Source organism: Antennarius striatus, chromosome 12 (assembly GCF_040054535.1).
Source record: "Antennarius striatus isolate MH-2024 chromosome 12, ASM4005453v1, whole genome shotgun sequence".
Taxonomy (NCBI): domain Eukaryota; kingdom Metazoa; phylum Chordata; class Actinopteri; order Lophiiformes; family Antennariidae; genus Antennarius; species Antennarius striatus.
The window spans coordinates 13820682-13844801 of NC_090787.1; the positions used below are offsets into that span (position 1 = coordinate 13820682).

General features: G+C 39.4%; 2 protein-coding genes across 2 annotated transcripts; both read right to left on the reverse strand.

Annotated features, from left to right (window-relative positions):
• Nucleotides 1-639: 639 nt before the first annotated feature.
• atf2 (activating transcription factor 2) lies at nucleotides 640-16316 on the reverse strand. Its single transcript, XM_068328967.1, has 12 exons — nucleotides 16285-16316; nucleotides 15719-15797; nucleotides 14481-14577; nucleotides 14285-14403; nucleotides 13978-14103; nucleotides 13448-13626; nucleotides 12002-12116; nucleotides 10482-10574; nucleotides 7574-7840; nucleotides 6691-6897; nucleotides 4682-4787; nucleotides 640-1703 (listed from the first exon to the last, which is right to left on the reverse strand). Exons 2-12 carry the CDS (start codon nucleotides 15764-15766, stop codon nucleotides 1471-1473), a joined length of 1590 nt encoding a protein of 529 aa, XP_068185068.1. The 5' UTR covers nucleotides 15767-15797; nucleotides 16285-16316; the 3' UTR covers nucleotides 640-1470.
• Nucleotides 16317-16847: 531 nt separating this feature from the next.
• Nucleotides 16848-19236, reverse strand: atp5mc3a (ATP synthase membrane subunit c locus 3a). Its single transcript, XM_068329159.1, has 5 exons — nucleotides 19200-19236; nucleotides 18908-19003; nucleotides 18073-18147; nucleotides 17506-17696; nucleotides 16848-17392 (listed from the first exon to the last, which is right to left on the reverse strand). Exons 2-5 carry the CDS (start codon nucleotides 18944-18946, stop codon nucleotides 17278-17280), a joined length of 420 nt encoding a protein of 139 aa, XP_068185260.1. The 5' UTR covers nucleotides 18947-19003; nucleotides 19200-19236; the 3' UTR covers nucleotides 16848-17277.
• Between the last annotated feature and the right edge of the window lie 4884 nt (nucleotides 19237-24120).

Below are 24120 nucleotides of genomic sequence, written 5' to 3' on the forward strand. Positions count from 1 at the left end.
TTTAAGTTGAAAAAATCATGACATTTATCTGAGACATTATCGAAGAAAAGGTTAAATCCTGGCAGAGATTTACTATCCCATGCAGATTGCACAAAAGTCAAATTTTTAAAAAAATCATAAGAAAAGTGTGTTAGCTTCTTGTTGAACTACATAGTAGTAAGCCAGTAAGACTAAGGGGAAAGGCTTCAAAGCATGACTTGCTTCCTACTATTATTTCAATGATGAAATGTTCACAATCCTCACCAGCAGTTGTAACGGTACTCTAATATAAGTAACGTGATTCCAGTTCACCTCTGAATGCTTTAACTTTACATGATGAGGGAGGCCTACTGCAATGATTAAAACATTGAGATCAGTCTCCACCTGCTAACACAGTTAATGTGTTCAACTGGGCTCAGCTACTGAAATCAGACTATTCTATAGAAAAGTACCTAACACTTAAGAAAGGTTACATACAATGTATCATTGATGTCATTTACAATGTGTTCTAAAAACGCCTTCTAGAACTGCAGCCATGAAAACATGAGTGTTGGATTAGACGCTGAAGCCATCAAGACAGTAAACAAAGCAGGACACCCATGTTTATGAGACCCTTAATCTGAGAGAATAGCAACCAACACAAAATAAGATATACTGAAATGTACACAATTCATTTTTACTAAAACATTAATGGCACTGAGTCATAGTCACCATGATTGAGTAATGGTACTGCAATCATACAATCACTGCTTCAGGAACAATCAGACGACAGATGGAATGTTAATGAAATAATACACATGTTCAAACCTTGTCTCCTTTTAGAAAACCAACATTCAAACTGCAAAATATGACTACAGCTGGTCAGAAAAGTTACAGAAAAGTTGTCAAATTCATATTCTGAGTCAGCCATTTACATTGTGACAGTATTAAAATCTACGTCTAAGCTGCCAGTGCTAAAGTGGAAAGTCAAAACTCGAAAGAGTTAAACCTTTCATCACACAAAATGTGCAAAAAGGAATTAAATTAGATTTTAAAAAGTGACTGCTCTCATCTAAATTCATCATAAAGATGGTGCTAATAAATACAACAACAAAAAACAAACTGGAAATGAGCCACAACACACTTTGGTATGGTCTCTAATAATTCACTGATCGACCCTCAGGATGATCTCTCTTAAATAAAAAAATATACAAGAGTAATAAATAATTCACACAAATACAAAAACATTTTAAAACCACTTTTTTTTTTACATTTTACACCTAAAGTGCCTGTTATTTTGTCTTCAACAATTGGAGAGAAAACATTGCATTTTTAAAAGCATCGCCTACAGAGGACAAAAACGGCCCAAACAGAAACAACCCAATCAAGAATAAATTAAAAAACAGTGTGGTCCAAACTGAAGCTGAGACAGAATCCGCCCCCCCTCCCTCTGTCTGAGACTGAGGGGGCGATGACGCTCCAGCATTGACACTCGGCAACAGTTCAGGACGATCAACTCCCTGAAGGCAAAGACGTGGGGGTGCTCCTCTGCGGCTGGCTCTCCTCTGTGCTCTGGGTCGATGCGGTGGCGGCGCTTCTGGATGGGGCGGGGGCCGCCAGGGTGGTGGTGGAGGAGGAGGAGGAGCTGACCCCATTGGAGGTGCTGACAGAACTGTGCTGGATGGCTTCGCTTTGGGGGCTGCTGGGAACGGACATTTCCTCACAGCTCTCGCCTTTGTCAGAAACTGTTGGAAAAGACCAGAAAAAAAATCGGTGAAGAGGCTCGAACCACTCTGATGTTGGAGAACCTCTTACGCTGCTGTTTTAAGTTTCAACATTCACCCGATATGATCCAGAAAGGCTGGTGAAAGCTCTGTCACGTAGGCCTAATCAGATGTAAAACAGTTATTTGCATGTGGCGTATGCAAACTGTTTCATTAATCCCCATAATGCTACTTCTGCACCTCTTCCTTTAATTAAAGCTCCAATGTCAATTTAAACCCACATCATAACGGTACATTACATTCTGGGGCATGTGGCAGTGTTTCCCACCCCTAACTACATTCTCATTTGTTTTTTTGTTACCTTGCCAACTACTGCAGCGACAGATGATTACAGCACCTGATTTTAATGATGCTCACACTGGAGAGTAGCGAAGACTTGGAGTCGAAATGCCACCAGCTGTTAAAGCAGTTGCATTGAATTAATTGGATCCTGATGGAAAAAAAAAAAAAAAGAGACTCTACTCTCATGCTCTGTTTCGTAAAGGAATAAGGAGCATAGTGATAATTAATATTGTTAATGATATGAAGTCACTTGTTATGGCACTTTGTAGTTAATGACTGGGTTTTTGTATTTGAGACTGTACACTACAGATTCCATAGCAAGAGGAAAGCAATTAATGTCTGATACCGATGTCTTCACACGAGAGGCTTCCTGGCCTTCCTGACTGGACTTTGAGCTCATGATTTAGTGCCAGTGAATGTCAAAGTGCTATAAAGTCCCTTTGCTATTTTACTATACAGAAGGTCAACCTTAAAATAAATTACCTTGGTTTTCTTGTTTTATATCCAAGTGAAGATTATTACTCCTAATGACATTAAAAAGGTAGCCTAGCCTCGCTGACGCATCACAATGCTGAGAGACTCTGGGAAGAAAGGCTGCTCTTAGCTCTCTAGGGTTCAGGAAGGGGGGGGGGTTGTTCACCACAAGCAGATGGACAGCTGGATATGCCAAGTGAAAGCATGTCCTGGCTTGTCTTGTCAGGCAGTGTGGGTAATTTCACCCCCCACCCGCCATGGCGACACTTGGGCAGGGCAATGAAGGGTAGAGGATGGCAGAGTCTTTCGGGAGGTGTGCTACCCAACAAAATGTCTTGATGAGGCCTTTACATGATCGAGGGCCAAATATCAGTCATAATTAAAAATGTTCTTTAATTAGGGAACATCGATTATTTCAGTGATTCCCAACCAGGGGTGCTTGAAGCTGATGCCGTTGCCAGGGGGTATGAGGAAAGACTTTGAAGGAGCTCATGTCATTAAATCTGAAATAACGATTTTGTGAAGAAACAAATAAATATCTTGAACTTCTAACTGCACGGAACCTAACCAGGAAGTAAACAGACACAGCTTAGAAAACACTCTTTTTATTGTTTTAGCTTCATATTTCAGTCAGTGAAATACTTACAAGGCAGGGGATAAAACTTGAAATGTGTACCTAGATGTAATTTATAAAATAAAGATTAGTTGTAAGTATTGGCTAAAGGGGAAAAAGCTGAAAGACTGAGAGGCTCAGCTTCTACCACCCGCAGTAGGAGTAGCAGCAAACTTATAAATAATAATAAAATAATAAATAAACAATAAATAATCTTCAACATCAACAGTTCTATTGTATATAAAATACTACAGATCCCTAAAAAGTGATGTCATCTGTATAGTGTGTGATAGTCTCTGGGTGCATTCATACAACAGCTGATGATCTGCTCATCAGCACCCCCCCCCCCCAGTTCTCCTTTCAGCTCGCTGATGATCAATAATTACCTGATTTTGTTTTGACACAACCTGGAAACTTTTTTACCTCTAATTATTCAGATTTTAGTGACAACGTCAGCGGAAATGTGCGTTCTTGCTTTCTTTCTTTGTTTCATTCTGCCAATCTGACAGGCATTTATTTTCACCCTGACATTAGTTGGATTCCTTCTTGGCTCCTCCTCTACCCTACCTGTCATCAGGAGACAAACTGATGAACTGGAGTATTTGGATGAAGTTACACTTTCCCAAACAGGGTACAAAGTGTTGCAAATGTAATTCTTTGGATGAGTCTACAAACACGAGGAAGATGACAAAATTAATCAGCAGCTTTTTCTCAAACAATCCAGCTGATACCAAATGAGACCCGGCTCTGACAGCCCATCCTCGCCTAGCAGCCATCAGTCCTGTAATGCCCACGACGCGTGTCGGTGGGACGGTTAGCGGTAAGGAACGCATAAAGAACAGCCCACAACAAGAACGCTCTGCAGTCTTGTCAAGCTCACTGCTTTAATGGACTCATTCACAGGCAATCATTGTCAATAGCATTCAGCAGAAGCATTTAGATCCCAACGGCTGGGGAACTCTCATTCTAGTTGCGAAATGTGAGAAGGTGATTTCTGATCAGAGAGTCAGGATGGTGGTGAACTCGCGCTGGGAAACTAAGAAATACTGGCATGAATGAGACCAAAAATAAAATTCCGTACAGGCTCAGGAGCTTTAAGTGGAGCAACTCTACAACCATTGCTAGAATTGTCACGATATGGTTAAATATTCAAAAATACGATCATTGTGTAAGACCAAAACAATAAAAAACACTTTTAATTATGATGTTGGTGGTATAAAAAGAGATCATCCTTTCTCATCCACTGCTTGATAACCCAAACTTTTGGTTTATGAGTATCATTCAAGCAGATGGTTAATTTAAATTATCCTCAGATGAAGGTTTAGTTTGGTGTCAGGTGAGGAGACAGTTCTCTAGTGGATGCCACCTGTGGTCTCCTGAAAGCTGGTGAAACGACAGCGTCCATAAACATCTTAACTTTTTCAAAGTTTTTTTTTTTTTTTTTTAAAGGAATCTGATCCATTAATAGCTCTTCCTGTTTCATCTAAAGTCAGACACTTCCTGAGCCAGAGCACGATTTAGATTTGTTTCACTGGAAGCGTTGGACTGAGAATAATGGATCATTACTCACTGTGATAGCCAGATTTCTTCTGCATGGCGGTTACAGGGCAATCTTTATGAGCCAGAAGAAGTTGCTTCAGCTGAGCCACTTCGTTTCGCAGCAGGGTGACTTCACTCTTTGGGAGAGATGAGACACAACAGCGCTCAATTTAATTGTCACTCTGGAGCAAACGGTATGTCAGGTTATAACATGAAGACAAAACTGAGGATGCAGAGCTCAAATCTGTAAAAAAAAAAAAAAAAAACACACAAAAAACCCAACATATTTCCAAAACAGACAGAGGTTAGATTGTTAAATGAAATATCAGTAGACAAGTAGATAAATAATTAAACCTTTTCTCCTTATCTCAAACATATCCCACACATTTTTGTACCACGTTTCTACCAAGCTGCAGCCTGACTATTATACATTTGCCTCTGGAAACAGCAAACAACACTAATGGTTAATGACATAGTGAATTCCGAATCAACAATGATGTGTTTTACTCATTTATGTTTTTCCTGGAAAATATTCACAAGGAATCTTTTCGGAGGAGAAGCGTTCGGATTCTCACTGCAACTTAGTAAGACGCTGCATAGATTTACACTCAAGTCGTTACGGCCCCCACAGGAGCTGACAATTTCTGCATGTCGTAAAAGGGAGCCACATTTCGCTGAAGGTGACTTTAACTGGATTTAGAGCGGCTTGGGTCCCACAGAACACCCAATGGCAGATTTAAGCTCTTTCTCTTCTATTTTAAATTACTGTGGGCGGCTCAATCTATTAGTCTAAAAGCAGCCAATTTATTTGATTCCATCTGTTTAGCATTGCTGCTGCTGGCAGGGCTGATCTATTGTGAGGCTGATTTAAACACATGTGGAAAGGGACACATGTGTCATATATAGCCTATGCCAGATTCACTGCGCTTCCATCCAGCCAATACGAACATCAACGTTCCTTTAAAGCTCACCCTCCACTGCACCATACCTCAAATATCAAACCACCCCGAGCTGGACTTTGGAGAGTTAGACTTGCTTTTAACTTTGTGAATTAATCGAAATCAAGCAAACGGGCCTTGGGTGATGCTGGGAGCCCTGTAAGCTTCCTGGTCTGACACCTCATTAAAAAGCCAGTTAAGGATGATGTTAAAATAATTGTGCATCATTAGAGGCAGTTTCACTGATCAGCTAAGCCGTGCCAGCATGGGAGGTTTTAACAAAAACCGCACTGCTGATTAATGTCTTCAAATAAAGCACCCTTTTACTCTCTGCCACATGTTGTTTTCTTCTTCGTAGTTAACAGCGGTGTGATCTGTTTGTAACCCCATTCATACACCTATCGCCTTCATCTTCCTACATTTAAACAGAACCTCAGCAAGTGCATGAAAACTGTGATAAGTCGTGTTTGAACTGAGCATTAAGGATCTGAACCTGCTCCTTTTCCGTGGGTGTCTGTCCTCTCCTTCACATCTTACTCTGCTGCTTTCTTAGAAAAATAAGACAGAGAGCAAATAAACACCGCATCTCATTTAATTGTCTGGAACACGGATGTGCCGCACCCCCGACTCACACTTATCAACAGAGACAGCAGATACATGAACTGTTTCGAACTTGTCAGCATCAGATCCTAATTGCTTCCTGCAAAATGAAGGTTCAAAAAGACACCTTTCCCTAGGAGATTTTTGAGGCCATTCAGCAAACTGCTGAGACAGAAGCAAAGACACGCTTGCGCGCGGCTGACATCTGGAGGATACATCTTTATTGACAGGGATGCATCGATGTAAAGGGCTCACACACCGCTGCTGTCACTAGGCTGCTCCTTAATCGGCTTTAAAGACTTCATCACCACAGAAGGGAAAAGTCTGTGTAGACACGCTTATATCAACGGCGCAAAATGATAAGTAGGTACAGGGATGCATACAGTATACACACACACACACACAAACTGACACATGATGAAAAAAAGCAAGCGAACAGAGGGATGGCGTAGGTTTTGTTGCATGCAGAAGCTGTGGGGGGGAGGGAAGAAGGAAGAAGCACCTGGAGTTGTCCGTTCACTGAGCTCATGTCCTCGGCCTTCTTCTCCAGCGACTGGACCCAGACTTTCCTTTTTTGCCTACAGCGAGAGGCTGCAGCCCGGTTACGCTCCAGGAACTTGCGCCGCTTCTCATCGGGGTCTTCGCTTGTAGTCCTGCGTCGCCGGCCCCCTGTGCTTGGAGGGTTTTGCACAGGGGGGACTGGGGAAGCCTGAACAATTGTGATAACGGGAAACCATTAACTATGAACCATTAACAGGACAATGTCCAGCATCATCAAATGCAACTTCAGGGAACCTTTTCATCATGTTCAATCAACTAACAAAAAGCACAAATTAAGGTTTCATAGACTGGGCTCAGTTACTTTTTTGAATATTTCTGCTGTTTGGTACCAACAGCAAAACCATATTTTTCGCCATACCTAATTTTCCTACAGAATGAAAAGTTAACCATGGTCATTACTGTACTGTGACTGAGTCACAAAATTTGAAGTTTAATTTTCTTTCATCAAAAACAACAAGCATCACTTGAACATGAGCTGCCATTCAAGACGTTGGCCTAAAAAATAAGATAAATCATGAAAAGTTGAACCAAAAACCAACATCAGATGTTAGTTTTTGTACATTTTGTTCAGGGCTGTTATTACAAAGATTTAGCATACCCTCCTCAGTACATACAGTACTTGTTGCCATTCTGACATACATTTTAATTGAATAACACGCCAGCTAATGTATTAATTGAACCAGAAAGTTTGACTGGATTATTATTCTATATTAGGTGCACATGACCAGATTATATGTAAAGCGGTTCCTTCTCTGGATGTATCAGGAAAACCCTTTGTTCAGTCAGTAAATGTCTGTGGACGCTCAAGAGTGGTGGCTACTCACAGGTGTTTCTGTGCTGGACGTGGCCGGCTGCTGAAGGGGATGGGGAGACGTTTCCTCATTTGTGGACAGGTGAGTGGATGGAGCAGGAGGCAGGAGCGCCGTAGGAGCCGGAGCAGGAGGCAGGAGCACCGTAGGGGCTGGAGCTGGGGTTGGAGGCAGGGCAGGAGATGCTGGAGCAGATGTGTGGGTCACAGCACTGCTCTGGATTTCACCACCGTCGCCATTGGTTACCTGAGGAAGCGGCTGGCTTAGCGTGGTTTTCAGCTTCTAGAGAGAAAAATCAGCAACGGGAAAAAAGTCAAGAATTATTCATGTAATGACGTGCTTGGTAAAAAATGAATACTGTATTCGTTAATCAAAGTAATAATGTTTACCATATTTAACAATGATTTTCACTTGTAAATGCTTTCTGTTTATCAATTAAACTAGTTGTGACAGCCAAACAAGGCAATGTAACTAAGACAGATTTCAAATCTAAAAACATTCAACTCTTATTAGGTACCATGTCCAGTTAATGAACTTTATATTACAGCTTTTAAAAAAAAGGAATTTCAAACTGGATTCAAATCGATTCATTCAACTTAAACAAAAATGCACTTTAAATCAAGTAAGATTTTGTCCAGGATTTCTTTTTTTAAATGCATCCAGGAACGAATAATCAGAGTGCAGGTTTAATTAGACTCCCCTTTCACACTTTCCATCTGCAGAACACAATGTTATAAAACACAAAAAAAGACATGTAAGCAGATAAAACTCTTCACATTATTTTTCATAGCTTTAGGTTGTGGTCTTATTTTGATATCCACTATACAGGAAGTAAAACTGGTTTTTTATAACATTTACTGGAGCTGCATATGACACACAACACACACCCGCTCACAGAAAACAAATTCTCTGCAGATTGGTGTGCATGATTCACAGGCCAATTCCTCTAGTATCAAACACCGAACAAACAAGGTGAAAGTGAATGAGGCTTTCGAAGCACTAACAAAGTGAGAGGGAATTCATTTACATGAGAAAACAGAGGGCCACATTATTCTAACAACTACCTTTGCCAGACCAATCTATCTACCAAATTAGTTTATCGTGTAATACCCTTCCAGAAGCTCTTCTGGCAGAAACATGATATTATTCTCTTGGAATGGCCCATAGAAAAAGGGAAAAGCCAGTTAGATTCATATTTCATCTCTGCCATGGAAACCTCATCAGTGTAATAACCCTCCATCTCATGGGTGTTATTCAACCATCTGCTACTATATTACTTATCTTTATTTTGCAACTAATTAACAGCATTATCTTCTAAATTCAGCAAGTTAATTATCATTATTGTGGTCTTTGCAGCATCATCAGTCCTTGTAAAGTGCCTTCCCTGCGCCCCCTGAGAGCTGGGTGGGGGCGTGGAGCAGACAGGTTGAGTGGGGGTCTGTTTTCTTGACGCAGGCTCATTAGGTGTTTGCTGATGAGCAGAGTGCAGAGGGAGGTGCGTGCCGAGAGTGAGGCGGTGGGGGGGGGGGTGCAGGTCAGGAAGGATTCTGCTGAATAAAAGGTTCCATGCAGGGTGAGGCCGACTTAATGTGCCTCGGTGAGCGTGTGCCAGGATGCCCCCCCGGCTGCCCCCCCCCTGCGGTTGGCATCAGTGACGGCGTGCTGAGCACAACACTGTCTACACGTTTGTCATCTCCATGCACCGTGATCCCCAACAAACGCCCCTCGCCTTACGCACCAGTCAGAATCAATCCTCCCCTTCCAACATGCATGCATGTACGTACACACACACACACACACACACACACACACACACACACACGTGCATGCCCACACACGCACACACACACACGCACACCTACAGTTTATCTGCTCATTTCCATGAGCAGTGCATGCTGTGAACACTTACAGGTTCTGTGATCAGTGTTTCATCACATTGCCACTGATCTCAAACACAACACCTATTACGCCTGGCCTTCAACGATCACTGCTTCAATAGAAGAACTGTGTAACAAGGCTGCCAAGATCATCTTTTCCACACAAAGTAATCATAAGAATATAGCTCAATTACAGTATTTTCCGCACTACAAGGCGCATCGGACTATAAGGCGCATCTTCGATGAACGGGCTTTTTTAAAGCTTTTTTCATATATAAGGCACACTGGATTATAAGGCGCATTGTTGGTTTTTGAGAAAATTAAAAGCTTTTAGCTGCGTATTATAGTGCGGAAATATACTGTTTTCTGCAGGAGTAGAGCGGCTTTTAATATTTATTTTAATTACTGAATAATCTGCAAATCATGTTCTTTATTCATCCTCTTGTCTATGATTGAAATATTAATCACCTTAAACTTGCAAGTTTAAGGTGATTCTTTAGCTTGTTTCTCAGGCCACCCATTCAAAACCCTGAATAATTAAAAATACAATCATGTGTTAGAAAGAAAAGCAACAGTGGTGATATATTTATTTTACTTACATTCTAATCAATCATTTTTATTCATCACAAAGGTTACGGTTCACTTCTGTTCATAGCTCCTTATGATCAAATGTAATTTTCTGAAGAACTTTGGTCTTTTATTGTACAGTATTCTATTTCATTTAAAAGAACAAAATAACAAATATGTAGTTTTTATAGGAAGCTGAAAATGATCATGCAATTAAGTTGCAACTGGGAAATTAATAATTATATCGATGAAGGAGAATGGTAATTAAATATTAATTACTAGTTCATCAACGCAGTTTTTGGAACACAGTACTAGCTGCCCAGTCTTTCACTATCGCCCCCATCAGGTGAAGACAAGCAACTGCTACCTTAAAACACTAGGATCACCCATTGCTTGGGCTGGTATGATTCCCTTCAAAAAGGAAATAACAGGCTCTACATGGCAATAACATTTGACGTAAACAAAAAGATCATTAATACCAGCTTTGCTTGTGATTGGACGGGCTGCGGCTGCGGCGAGGGAGGTCCTGGGATCCCTGGGACATTAGGCACAACGGTGACAGGTCTGACAAGCTGACGGCAAAAGACACAAAGAGACAGATAAGCACAGAGAAAATTAGTCTTCGGCAGCAAAAAGGCAGGCGGTGCTCCCCCATAACACACACACACAAACAAACACACACACACAGTCAGTGTTTTCTCATATCTCAGCCTCATTAGGTTGGATGGCCTGTTATTTTGTGGAGGCAGCACCACATGGAGATACAGTGTGCACACTAATGAACCTCTGCCTGCCTGTGTGTGAGCATATGGACGGGGAAGTTGAAGAGACGATGGAGAGACACGAGTCAGAAGGCCAGAGCCAGGACTCCTCTCGCAGCGGCTGACAATGAGACAATGGGCGGGAGGGGGAGGAAGAAATTATGGTGGAGTAAGGCCACATGATGGCTCAGGTTCCCCGTCTATTTTTGCTTTCCTTTGCTTGTCAGCGGATTTCCCAGTCCCTGCAGACTGAGAAGATACAAGTTTTTCCCCTGCTGAGCTGCTATCAGGAGATAATCATCTGCTGCTCAGTGTTCCACATAGACAATCTGGACTGCAGCGAACAACAAAACAAGCTACCACATGGGGGAGTTCAAAAATATACCAACAAGACCTTAATTTACAACATATTTCCTATATGAGACACTCATGAGTTGCAATTTTAATTGGTTTACAAAACACATTAGTAGTATCAGCTATCTGCTCTGCCAGAAATCAAGAGTGTTCGTTCTAATTGCATGAGGACAAACAGCAGTGAGGCATCCTGGACTGGAGCCTGCTGTGTCTCAGCCAAATCCCACATCTTTGCCTCAATGACACACACTTATACTGTAAACTCCATTATTTTATTCAACCTCTAAAATTCCACACTGCCAAATCTGCAGTGCCAAAGCTTTGAATAGTCCCTCTGTCTGAGCAGCGAAAGAACCACTCACATTTTGGACAGATGCAAATGAATGTTGGTGCAATGTTTAAAATTAGAAAAGAGAGTCCCAAAGAGTAAATAAATGCACTGGATGCAGTCTGGGTAGTTTGGTATTTTACTTGCTGCACGAATAGTAAATTACTCAACATATGAAAACATATGCAGTGGGTAGCGCTGTCAAGTCACAGAAAGAAGGTTCTGAGTTTGATTCCTTTCTGTGTGGAATTTGTGTGTGATCCATGTGTCTGTGTTTGTTCTCTCCAGGTTCTCATTAGTTGGTTCAGTACTTTCCTTGGTAAAAAACAAGACCTCTTCACCTCAAGGCTCCATTGGTATTGATGCTGGAGTTTAGACATTAATATATGAACTCTGGAGCTCATCTTTGATGCCAGGATGAATTCTGAATCCTTGAAATGTTACCAAAAAATAAATTCAAATGATAACAGTTCCATAAAAACCTGCTCTGGAAGATCCTGAAGAGTGAAAGGTTATAAAAATTACATGAAATCAATGTAAACAGCAGGACACTCACAGGGATTGTAGTTGGAATATGTACACTTGAGCTTGTGATGGACGCTGGTAAAGCAACGGGCATAGTCTGGCCGTTAGGCAGCTGTAAGAGAAGAGGGAAGGTGCCCGACACTGGGCTGAGAGAGGGAGAGAAAACAAAAACCAGTAAGCAAAATAACACACAACACAGTGACTCACATTCAAACAAACGTTTAAGTCACAGAATAAAGACAGCTATGGCTAGTGATCAATATCATGTCAGAATTAGGAAACAACTTATGAAAATAAAGTTGAAATAAAACAAAATCCAACTCAAAACACACATGTTGTCAAACAGGTTCAAGCAATATCTATACAGTAGCACAAATATTTTGTTGTCAAATCTGACCCCATAAGTGACATCAGTCTTGCTCAGATGGGGACTTTTTATTAAACATTAATTTTTAATTAATTTTTTATATTATAAAGGGTGAATGTAAAGTTGAACATGAAGGATAGCATCATTTCATTACTTTAAATTAAACCAATGGTTTATTAGCAAAAATCTTAAATAAAAAGATTTATTGTTTCTTCAAACTGTCTTTTTCTCATCATATTGTTCATTATTGAAAAAAACGACACTTAAAGAATGTAATTACTTAGATATGGCCTCAGGGGCCCCTACTAGACCCTGATTGAGAATGTAAATATCATCCATCTGCCAACTGTAGCCGTCCACATGGCCAATTTACCTCAACCTTGAACAAAGAAACAAGTGAGGATTGTGATGCCATATTTGACAGAAAGACAACAACAGAATAAAATGATGTATAAAACCTTTATGACTTATCTGGTTTCACCTAAATACAAAATGTGTTGAAGGTAACCTATTCTAAATGCCTATATGTACACAAAATATAAAATCCATGTCTTTTAAAATCAAAAATAATTTCTGAGCATCTTACGCAATTGAATATAGGCCAAAAAGAATCTGCACGCCTTTGCTTTCTGTTTTTATTTCCGTTTTACACAGCCTTCAGACTGCCAGTGGCATTACGGTACCTCCATTTTTAAAATAAATATGAACCACTACAGTATTTGGTCATTAGCAGATTCAATTTTACACCTCTAATGGACGACACAGATTTTAAGAATATAACAATACTCATATCTCGTGCGTTGTGCGTTACACAATACTGCATAAAGACCAAATACTGAGGTTTCAAGAGACTAAGCTGAATGTTCAGATATCGGGATTATTACACAATGAATACTTTCATTTGAGCAGTGCTGATATTGTTCTTGGGAACTTATGGGGTCCATGGTCAAAAATACAAAACTCCAGCAGAGTAGATCACAAACAAAGTGAATACATGCCACATGAAATATGAGCTCATCAAGACAAAAGTGCACCAATATAAATAAAAAATAAAGAATGATGACTACATAAAACTATGATATTTAAAAATGGATGTTTTTAGTTACTTACACTATAGGCCTATTAGTGGATGGGACTTGGGTAATAACAGAGCTAGATGTTGGTGATGGGAGAGCTGGCTGCATTACAACATTAGCCTCTGAGGTTGCTAGTAGTACATTGGGGACTTGGAGGGATGCAGGATGGACTATAGTGGATGTTGGCAGTGAGGCTGGCTGCAAGGTTAAGTCCTGAAAACATCATACAACACCTTAGCTGCAGGACGTGCTTATGGAACACCACATTCTTTAATGAATTTCTCCAAAATATAACAGAATGATCCGAATTTCATTTTATTTTCCTCCTTATAATGAAAAAAAAATAATTAAACAAATGTAAATATTAGTATAAGTCATCTAGTATTTCTCCTGAGTTTCTCTGGATAATAATAAGAAAGTAATGTGATCACTTTTAATAAAAATATTCACAGGAGTGGACCTGTAAAATATCACAAAAAGAAGCATTTCATTCACATTTCATAACATCCTCTTTAATTCCTTGTATTTTCACAAATATCAGAAACTACTCATTGACAGTTTTACCTTGTCATCGCTTGTGGTAGATTCTGGATGAGGCAGAGGGCTGTCTCGATGTGCATCCAAAGATGTAGGCTGCTCAGTTTTGTTACGTATGATAGGTGTTGCAAGAGGGGACAAATCCAGTGGTAACTATAAGAACCAGTAAAACAGACCAGAGATCAGAGACATGCTAAACATCCATCCATCCATCATCTACCGCTTGGTGCTAAACATGGGATAAATAAATAAAGGTTTTTTATTTTTTTATTATAGGACAAATAAATCTTACATGATATAATATAATGACTAGACATTTGATAACAAGAATAACCTTTTTAATGTCATCTTCAGCTGCTTTTTTGAAGTCATGGTCAAATGGACTTGCGAGTTCATTGAAGAGTCCAACCTCCTCACAGTTCTTTAAAAAACGGGTAGGTGTTGGTGTTTGGTCTGGAGCGAATAAAACCTTCAGTTAAAGCTTTTCAGGGAAAATAACATCCAATCATGTAAAATTCAAAGCCACTCACCAGCAATGATGACGCTTTCATTCCGTGCTGGGCCAAACTTGAGGGTCATCTCATGTTTGTGTTTGTGGACAGCCAAGTGATCCTCATTTGTAAATCTCTGTGATGTAACAAAATGAGACAAGGAATAAGAAATATGATTGTTTTCTGTAAGCACCTATTTGAAGTTTTAACAAAACTTTAAATAGGTGCCTAAGTACTAAGCAGACAAACATTATATCACTGGAAAAATCAATAAAACATATAACAAGAACCAATGCAGCCAGTGACTGCATATCCTGCGACACCCCTGAATTAAGACTGATCTATGGTCTTACTCACACTGGCCATCTCCCTCGTCTTTCTATGTTATCCGGTTCCTGAGTGTACAAAAGTTAAAATTTGACCTTGACCTAGTTTTCTCAAGGTCAAGGTCATCATCTCATTTTCATCCCCTTTGCTGCCTGAGTAATGTGCTTTTTGTTTCATCTTTCTATCTGCAATGGTTGTGAAGATATTTGGTGGGCTAACGGATGGACAGATGGACGGACGGACTAACAGAGTAACGGACGAACACACAAACGCTGACAATTACAATACATCGCCGCTTTGAAGCGGGATGTAACAAGGTAAATCTTGCAAATCAATACTCAATAATTCAAAAAAATCCCTCTTTCTGTAAATCCTGTTTGCGCATTCTGGGGAGTTCCAGAAATTTAACCTACATTTATAGTAAATATCTGGAACTCCCCATAAGGCGTTCAAAACTGAAGAGACCTCTTCAAACCATCTTCAAGTCCAGTTGACTTTATTCAATGGTTAACTGAGGATCTTCTAAACATTAGAGAGCTGAACGTTAAGGTGTTTAGACTGCTGACCTACTGACATGACCTGTACGTCAGCCACTTATTGGCAATTTGAAGACATGCAAATTTATTTGGGATCAGAGCCACTAAAAGACTAAAATCAGTAGGATGTGGATCATATTCATTTAGATCTACAGTATTTTCAGGTTTTTCCTCGTTTTAAAACTTAAATACCTTTCTAATTTATAGTTCAAGATAAGTTGAATACGTTTCATTCCAATAGACAAAAACATTTCCAGCCCAGTTAGTTTTCAGGTATACAAATACTGACTGGTTTCTGGACAAAAAATAAGGAAGTTGAACTTCTCTTAATTTATAATGTTTTATATCCACTGTAACAGCAGCATGAGGTCTATAAATAGGGTTATCTGAAGTAAGAGCAGAAAGTGACATTACCTGTCCACACCCAGGAGCAGTACATTGAAAAGGTTTATCATCACTCATATTAAGGAAGTTTTTCTTTTTTTATGTCACCCTGAAATAAAAGAGAGAAAACATAAGTGGGATTTAACTGTCATTCACAACCAAGAGCATTAAAGTGTTGGTAAATGAGACCACGGGTGTCTTGAGGAGCTCAAAGGTAACAGCTGACGGGTTGCTAACAGTAAAGGTGAACGTCCCGGGAAAGGACAGCTACAAATACTGACAAAGCACATCGATGGGCGGCTGCTGTGGTTGTTTACACCTCGGTGTCATCATAAGACATGCTCATTTCCCGATCCAACATACGAGGATCGGTGTGCTACAATCTGTTCCAGTCGATTCCATGGAATAGCCTGAGCTCTGCGTTGACATACAACCGTCGCCATGTTTGGACCTAAGTATCACTATAAACAGAGGATATATCCTGGATTATTTCGTGGCCGTTTAGTCGTACTGGAACATAAATATCTTGCTATCCCAGACATGACGTATTTTAAATCCGCTTTGTATTCGTTAGCTGACTTAGAATGGTCACTTACCCCTTAGCCACAACCCTTGTTTCCAAATCCCGTCTGTTCCAAGATATCGCGAGATCGACGGTGGACTCTTCCGTATACGTCACAACCAGGACAAGTGCAGTACTTTTCATGGCAAAAAATGTACAACAGTACTCATATGCTGTAAACCTAACGAAAACACTATAGTTTACCTCATTAAAAACATTTGATTACTGAAGACCATTACATTAATGTACTGTATGTGTGCAACAGAATTAAGTCTGATGTGCTGAAGTTTTTTAAAAAATTATTTGTTTCGACCAGTATGGTCAACATTAATGTTTTGAAATACAGGTTCATGTCACAATTACATGTGACAGCAAGCCAAATGAATTTCATCGCAAGCTATTATTCAGAGCACCCAGAAGTGATTCTTGTCACATAGATAACTACTGTAGGGGTAGTTGACCAACAACTGGCTACAATTTATCGCTTCAGATTTAATAGTCCAACCTAAGCTACAGACAGGTTGGATGAATACTGGCAGCTCTTGAAAGGGGACGAACTTCATGATAATGTAAAGAAATCAAAATTCATCATATATCTCAAGTAAATTATCTCGTTTTATTTGTCATTTACAAAACCGAGCACTGACTTGCTGCTTTATAGTGCTATCTGAACTGCAACCTAACAAAAATGCAAAAGGTGGTTCCCAAAACCTGTCCAGGTTATTACTGAGAAAACAAGATTGATGAAGGAAAATATAAGCTGCTGCTTCACAGGAAAGATCACATTCACCAAAGCTGACTGCTTCCCTACTAGCTTAATCCAGACAAAAGTTACTGCCATTGTTAAATAGTGAAATACATGTATTTTAATCACGTAATTTCTTACATTTGTACAATACATGTTTCGTATTTTTGACAGTGTCTGAAGGACTTGGAAATGTACATTTGCATGACACCAACACAACAGTTTTAGTAGCCACAATAAAATATGTAGTCACATTTGTTTGGAAATTGTATGACTGCAGTTTTACATGGCAAATAGGATAAGGAAAGCAACCATCAAACAAAACAGTCCCATAGCTTCAGACAGGGCAAATCCCAGGATGGCATATGAGAACAACTGCTGCTTCAGAGATGGGTTCCTGCAAAAACAAAAAGAAAAACTGTAAACACACCACTGAAAGCAAGCCAGGCATCAGAAATCTAATTGCAAACACCTTAACATTTTCATGTATGAACATGTATGAAAACAAACCTTGCATAACCAATGATGAGACTACCAAACACTGTCCCAATTCCAGCTCCGGATCCAGCGACTCCGACTGTGGCGGCCCCAGCGCCAATAAACTTGGCGGCGGTGTCAATGTCCCTGCTAATAGCACTGGTCTGGAAGCCCCTCAGTGTGGCCTGGGCAAGAGGGCTCTGTGGCATCACAGCAACACTGCTCTGGAGGAGGAAAGACAAAACTAAGCCCCAACACTGAACACCAATGCTATATTATTAAAAAACAACACAAAAAAAAACAGTTGGAAATGCAAAAAACTACCCAAACAAATTGCCAGAATGATAGCAATTATAAAAAAAATTTGTACATTTATTGTGATTTGATAAAAATCACAATAAATGTCTTCCGATTTTCATAATGACCTTTGAATTGGAACAATGTCTTAATTTTGAATTAGCTAACAGCACGCTGGGGTAATTTACAAGTTACAATTTAACATTTTTCTGGGAAATCATCAAAACCATTAAGTATATATGAATTCAGAGTAATTAGAAAATAAAATTTCTTAGCTGCCATAATCATTGCATTTTATCTTACCTCTGTTTTAAGGTCAGGCCTGGACAGCACAGAGGCAGAGAGGGGTCTGTAAAGAGCCCGGGAACCAGCACGGACCTGGAGAAACATTTCAGTTACACAACTTGCATACGAGCTGAATGGGACATGAGGGATATTGTTGGAAGCTATTTCTACTTAGTAAGAGTGAGCAGGTGGGAGACACCTTGAATGTCACTTTGACAATAGGTCATTCTCTGCAACGTGCACACTTGTGCACCTGTGGCATTTCGTGATATACAAAACTTGTGATGTGCAAACTACTCAGTTAAGTTATTTATCTGTGGTGATGGAAAGTGTAATTGGCATATGATGTTTCTGATAGGCCTTTGTAAAGTGAATGTATGCACGATTTCAGCCTGCAGGAACCACTTGAAGTAAAAAAAGGGGCATTAGTGACTGACACTAAATTCAAAGTTTAAGAAATAGCTTACAATGTCCAATTATAATGACTGGTCATTTATGTTTCAAGGCTCTGAAGGGTTAGAGGTGATTTTGCAAAAAAGTGGCTTAGAGACGGCAGTAATGACCTTAGCTAGAGGCTGATAGAGAATTAACTGTTTAATATGAGCTTGAACGAAAGCAATATATTAAAGAATCTGAATGCACCTTGTTGGCTAACCTTATGCAGACACGCTGACAACAGACAGTTATTTAACATTATGTGCTTTAGCATTAGCTTGCTAGCTTAGACTGCAGATACCCTTGCCAGCTAGCTCTACTCAAGTTCAACCACAGGCCCAGCGACTTTACTGAACATATAAAAAGGAAGCAGAATCTAAATTACAAAAAATGGATATATCAAATGGATCACACTCACCAGAGCCGGCGTGGAGACAAACTTTGCACAAGCGTACATTTTCTAATTTAGGTCGTTTGATCCGGTCGGTCAAATCTGGTCGAAGCCCGGGTCTCTCTGAGGAGGGAAAACCACAGAGAAGGTCAAACGACTCTAAATGTGCTTTAAAAGGGAAATAAAGGTATTCGCACACGCATTCATGTCTATTTTGCATGTCAACCTCACTTTTATAATTCAAAGTGGAGCTAAAAGCGAGGATGATAAGAGATTTTATACGAAACACCGTCCATTCAAACAGCCATTTCACACTTACCGACTGTAGAGGATGAACCACAGTGGAAGAGTGCGCATGCGTAATATGACGTATATAGAGGCCCGGATGGCGATGAGAGGTCGTTTCACTGAAACTTTATTTAAAACTGCAAAATCAGTAATGGTAGACAATCAATGTCTAATTATGATTAAAATGTTATTTTAAAAACAATATTCAAAATTAAATTGATGGAAACTTACAACTTATAATTGTTACCAGTGAGAGAGGGCGGAGATCATGAGCTGAGCCATGTTTGTTTTTTTTGTTTGTTTGGCTAGTCATACAATTATCTTGCAAACTTTGATTAAATTCAGTGAAGGGGATCAATCTTTGTTCAGGGAAGATATGAAAATTTTATGGCAGAGTTAGAACCAGATGAAAGATGAGGGAAAACTGATTTTTTTCTTGACTATCATAATGATAAACAGAGCATTATAAATGACAGGAGTAGCTTACAAGGGCCAAGGAGTTAGGTAGTACAGTATTAGTTAATTTGGCATGAAGCAGGGCTGAATTGTGTTGAATTGTGAGTGGCAGTGACAGTGGTACATACTCTTTAGTTGGTTTCTAGTTTAAAGCAATTTTTTTAAAATTTAGATTAGTAAAAATGATATAGTGCTCTATCAAAAAAATAGTTAAATGGTTAAATGGATTTAATTTAATTTTATACTGTTTATATTTTAATTTTATACTGTTTATATTTTAGTTATAGTTTAGTATATGTCCTGTTAATGCTACATGTGTCTGTTAGTGTAGCGTATGTGTTGTGGTATGTCTTGTTTTGTTTTTTCCTGGTGTTTGGCTGAGCAGTGGATATGTGCAATTTCCTCCGGGATTATTAAAGTATCTATCTATCTATCTATCTATCTATCTATCTATCTATCTATCTATCTATCTATCTATCTATCTATCTATCTATCTATCTATCTATCTATCTATCTATCTATCTATCTATCTATCTATCTATCTATCTATCTATCATATAGAAACTATAATGAAACAGTGACAGTTTAGATGAGATGAGTACCAGAGTTACCAGTTTACAAAAAAAACAAACAAACATGTGTTTGTTGTTCCTATAAGGACCACTTTTTCATTGGCTTTACATTTTAAAATATATTACACATTATGTTGTGAAAGAAAGAAACAAATACAGAGGTTACAACATCTGAAATCAAATAACCTACATCCTGCCTTAACAGGAGTAAAATAATTTAAATGAGTACTTCAGTTCTTTTTTTCCCCTTTAAATGCATCTGTCTGCCACTGTCCACTACTGTCACCTGTTGTGGTGTGAATTTAGCACTAACTCATAGGGATTGATGGCACGGGGCCTTGTCTGTGCATCTCACAGTCTGATGGTGGAGCTGTAGGCTACCAGCACTGGGCAGATTTTTAATCGTGATGAATGACTCCGCAGCAGCTGCTCTGTGATGGGAAGGTAATGAGCACAGGGAGTTAGTCTTTGCTTCATGCTGGATTTAAAGGGGGAATGTACAGGTGACACCTCAGATATGATCTCCTTAGTTTTATAGCGAGCATGAAGTCACAGAATCTTGACCTCACTCAGTAGAAACAGTCAGTAGCTTGTATTTAAAAGCACTCTTGAAGACATCGAAAGATCTTAAGTATTAGAAAGAACAAAACAAAAGTTCTCCTCTATCCTTTTGAATTCTTTTATTTTGATAGATCATGTGATATTACATTCACTTATTCCCTTACTTTATAAGGTTTGATTCTATTTTGCTTTGGTGCATTGTATTAAGCTCTACAGTTTTTTGTTTTTTTTTAATCTTTGGCAGTGAATTGTTTTCTTTTGCATCCACGTTGTTGTGTTGTATTTTATACTATTCTGTCAAATTTATTCTCATTTCTTGTCTAATTCTAGTCAATTCTATTCTATAATCATGTTGTGCGATAGTCAATTACAGTCTGTTTTATTCGTTTTCTCCCAATGTTTTTGGTGTTTTATTTGGCTCCGTTCTTTTTGTTTATTTTCAGCTTGTGCACTTTGCTGTGAGATGCAGTATGCCAAGTAGTTCATTTTCAAAGCTCTATTCCACATGATTAGGTGTTATCCATAATATATTGCAATGTTCAATCCAAGTATTTCTACAATAATACCAAAAACAACATAACCTGGTGAAACTATTTACTAATTTCTAGTGAATATTGTATCATAAAGCTGTTATTGCATCATTAAATGGGAAGAGAAAATGTCTGAATAGCTTGACATTTGCTTTTTCACCAGGCAATAATTATGTAATTTCCATAAATCTCCAGCAGAGGGTGCAGTAAGGTCTAATGTGATCATAGCCATTGTTTCTGGGGTCACGGTACCTGCAAAAAAAAAAAGAGGAGAAACATTGATACACCAACATTTCTCTACAATTGACTACCAGATTAATTTGAACAGACTATTTCCGTACAACTAATTAACAACCCCAAGGTATCCTGGGTAATGCATTTGTCATACTGCTGTGACACTACCTCTACCTACCTTTTAGTCTCTCAATGTGTTGATTTAGAAAGACTATGGACAGCAAAACCATCATATGACAGATCTTTAATTCTGCACTGCTGTTTGCATGTCTAAAACATGGACATTTACAATGCATTCGTTGCAGGCCAGTACATATCAAAGTGGCCGTTAACTGCTTGAGGTCAATGTCATACTGTCTAATTAACCAAGCAGCGCCTATGTGGTCCTACATGGCAGTGGAAGGAGGGGAGAGCAGCCGATCCCACACACACACCCACACCCTTTACCCACCTTTTACTTCCTCCCATTCAGCGGCAGGCATACACTCGCTGTCTGAGTTGCATAGAACACTGAGACATTCCATTTGCATGCCCGCCCCATCAACCTGGATGCACTCAGACTGGTAATAAAAGGCATTGACCCCCTTAACCTTTATGAATTACAATTTGTGCCTGCACCACGTCCTGTCAGAGGCCTCAGAGAAGCAGGCACCTCAGCCAGGGTGTGTGCGTGTTGTTTTGCAGTTGTTAAGGAGAGGGGAAAAGGTTTTTACAGCTCCTCGTCGAAGCTCCTGACAAGTAGGGAGGAGGTGGTCTGACAGCACAAACGGGGTAGGGAGGGACTGCAGCGTTGCTTACGGCTCCATGCTAATCTCCATTTCTGGATGCTGCAGGAAGCTACAGAGACTTCTTTCTTTGTCAAAAGCAAAGGTATACAATCTGCAAGGCTACTGTTGATCTGCATTCTACCTCTGATATTTCTGTCATACATCTGTCACCTTTCTTAAAATCATTAACTGAGACTTTTAATAGACAGATCATTCAAAACATTTCAAAAAAAATTTGCCAGAACCTTTTTTGCTGTCTCTGTATTAAATATGATTGCAGGAAACAAAACAATTTTGGAACAGGTGACACACTAGTGGATTTTTTTGTAATATAAACAAAAAACATACATTTAGCAAATTCCCGTTTGTTTTTCAATTGATATTGTTACAGCCTTGACCTACAGTCTCTATTATGTACATGTCAGAGGTTCACTGGGCGAGCCTTATAAGTCTTATTGAGATCAAAATCTCTTTTGCAAAAGAGACCTTAGTGTAAATTATTATGTGAAAAAAAATGTGCTTCCTTCAAACATTGTTTATTTTTGCACATTTGTCAAACGGACATGTTTAAGATCATCAAAGTTTAATACTGACAATGATAACCTGAGGAAGTATAATATTTTACAAGCCACATCTAGGCCTGAATACTAACAGACATGTTGAATCTGGAATGGAAGCTGTCTGTCAAAAGTGAAGTAGGCTGAAAAATCAAAAAATGCCACACATCATGGTACGATGTAAAAAACTTCAAGAAACAAATCCATTCTCATATTTCACTCTGGAACAGGTGACACAAGCATTTTTTGGAGGGATTCTAGTGAACATTAGTCAGGGCCATTATCCACAATTGAAGAAAACTTAGAACAGCAGTGAGCCTTCCCAGGAGTAGTCAGCCTGTCAAAATTACTTCAAGCACATGTCAACAACTCGACAAAAAAATCACAACAGAGCCCACAACACCGTTTAAAGAAGTGCAGCCTCACTTGCCTCAGTTAAAGTCATTGTTCGTGACTCCATGATAGGAAAAAGATTTGGCAAAAATGGCACCCATTGGTGAGATCAAAGGCAAAAATGACTGTTCAACAAAAAATAACCACCACAAAGGTTCATGTCACATTTGGCAAGAAAAATCTGATGATTCCAAGACTTTTGGAAAAAGATTCTTTGGACTGATGAGATTAAAAACTGAAACATTTTAGAAGGTGGATGGTCCATTAGATCTGGTGTAAAACTGACACAGCATTCCATAAAAACCGTATCAACAGTGAAACACGGTGGTAGTGTGACGATCTGGAGTTGCTTTGCTGCTTCAGGACCTGGACGACTTGCTGTAATTGATGGCACCACAAATTTTTCTCTCCACCAAAAAATCCTGAGGGAGAATATCTCACTATCAGTCCACGACCTCAAGCTCAAGCGTACTTATTCAGCAGGACTACGATCTAGAGCACAACAGTAAGCCTTCCTCTGAATGGCTGAAAAAAAGAACACAAATTAAAGTTTTGGAGTTGTCCAGTCAAAGGTTGGACTTCCATCGGATTAAGATGATGTGTCATGACCTGAAAAATCTTTAGTGAAGTTAAAAGACTCATGACCAGTTATGACATACGATAGATTGCAGTGTTTGCTGTCAAGGATGGCACAACCGCTTATTCAGTTGCCAATTATTTATTCACTTAGGTTTTAAATAACTTTTTACCTTCATTCAATGAAATGGTATTTTAAAAGCTACATTTTGCATTCGAGCCCCGCTCTGTGCGGAGTTTGTATCTTCTCCCCGTGTCTGCCTTTGGTTCTCTCCGGGTTCTCTCGATTGCTCCAACCTCCAAATT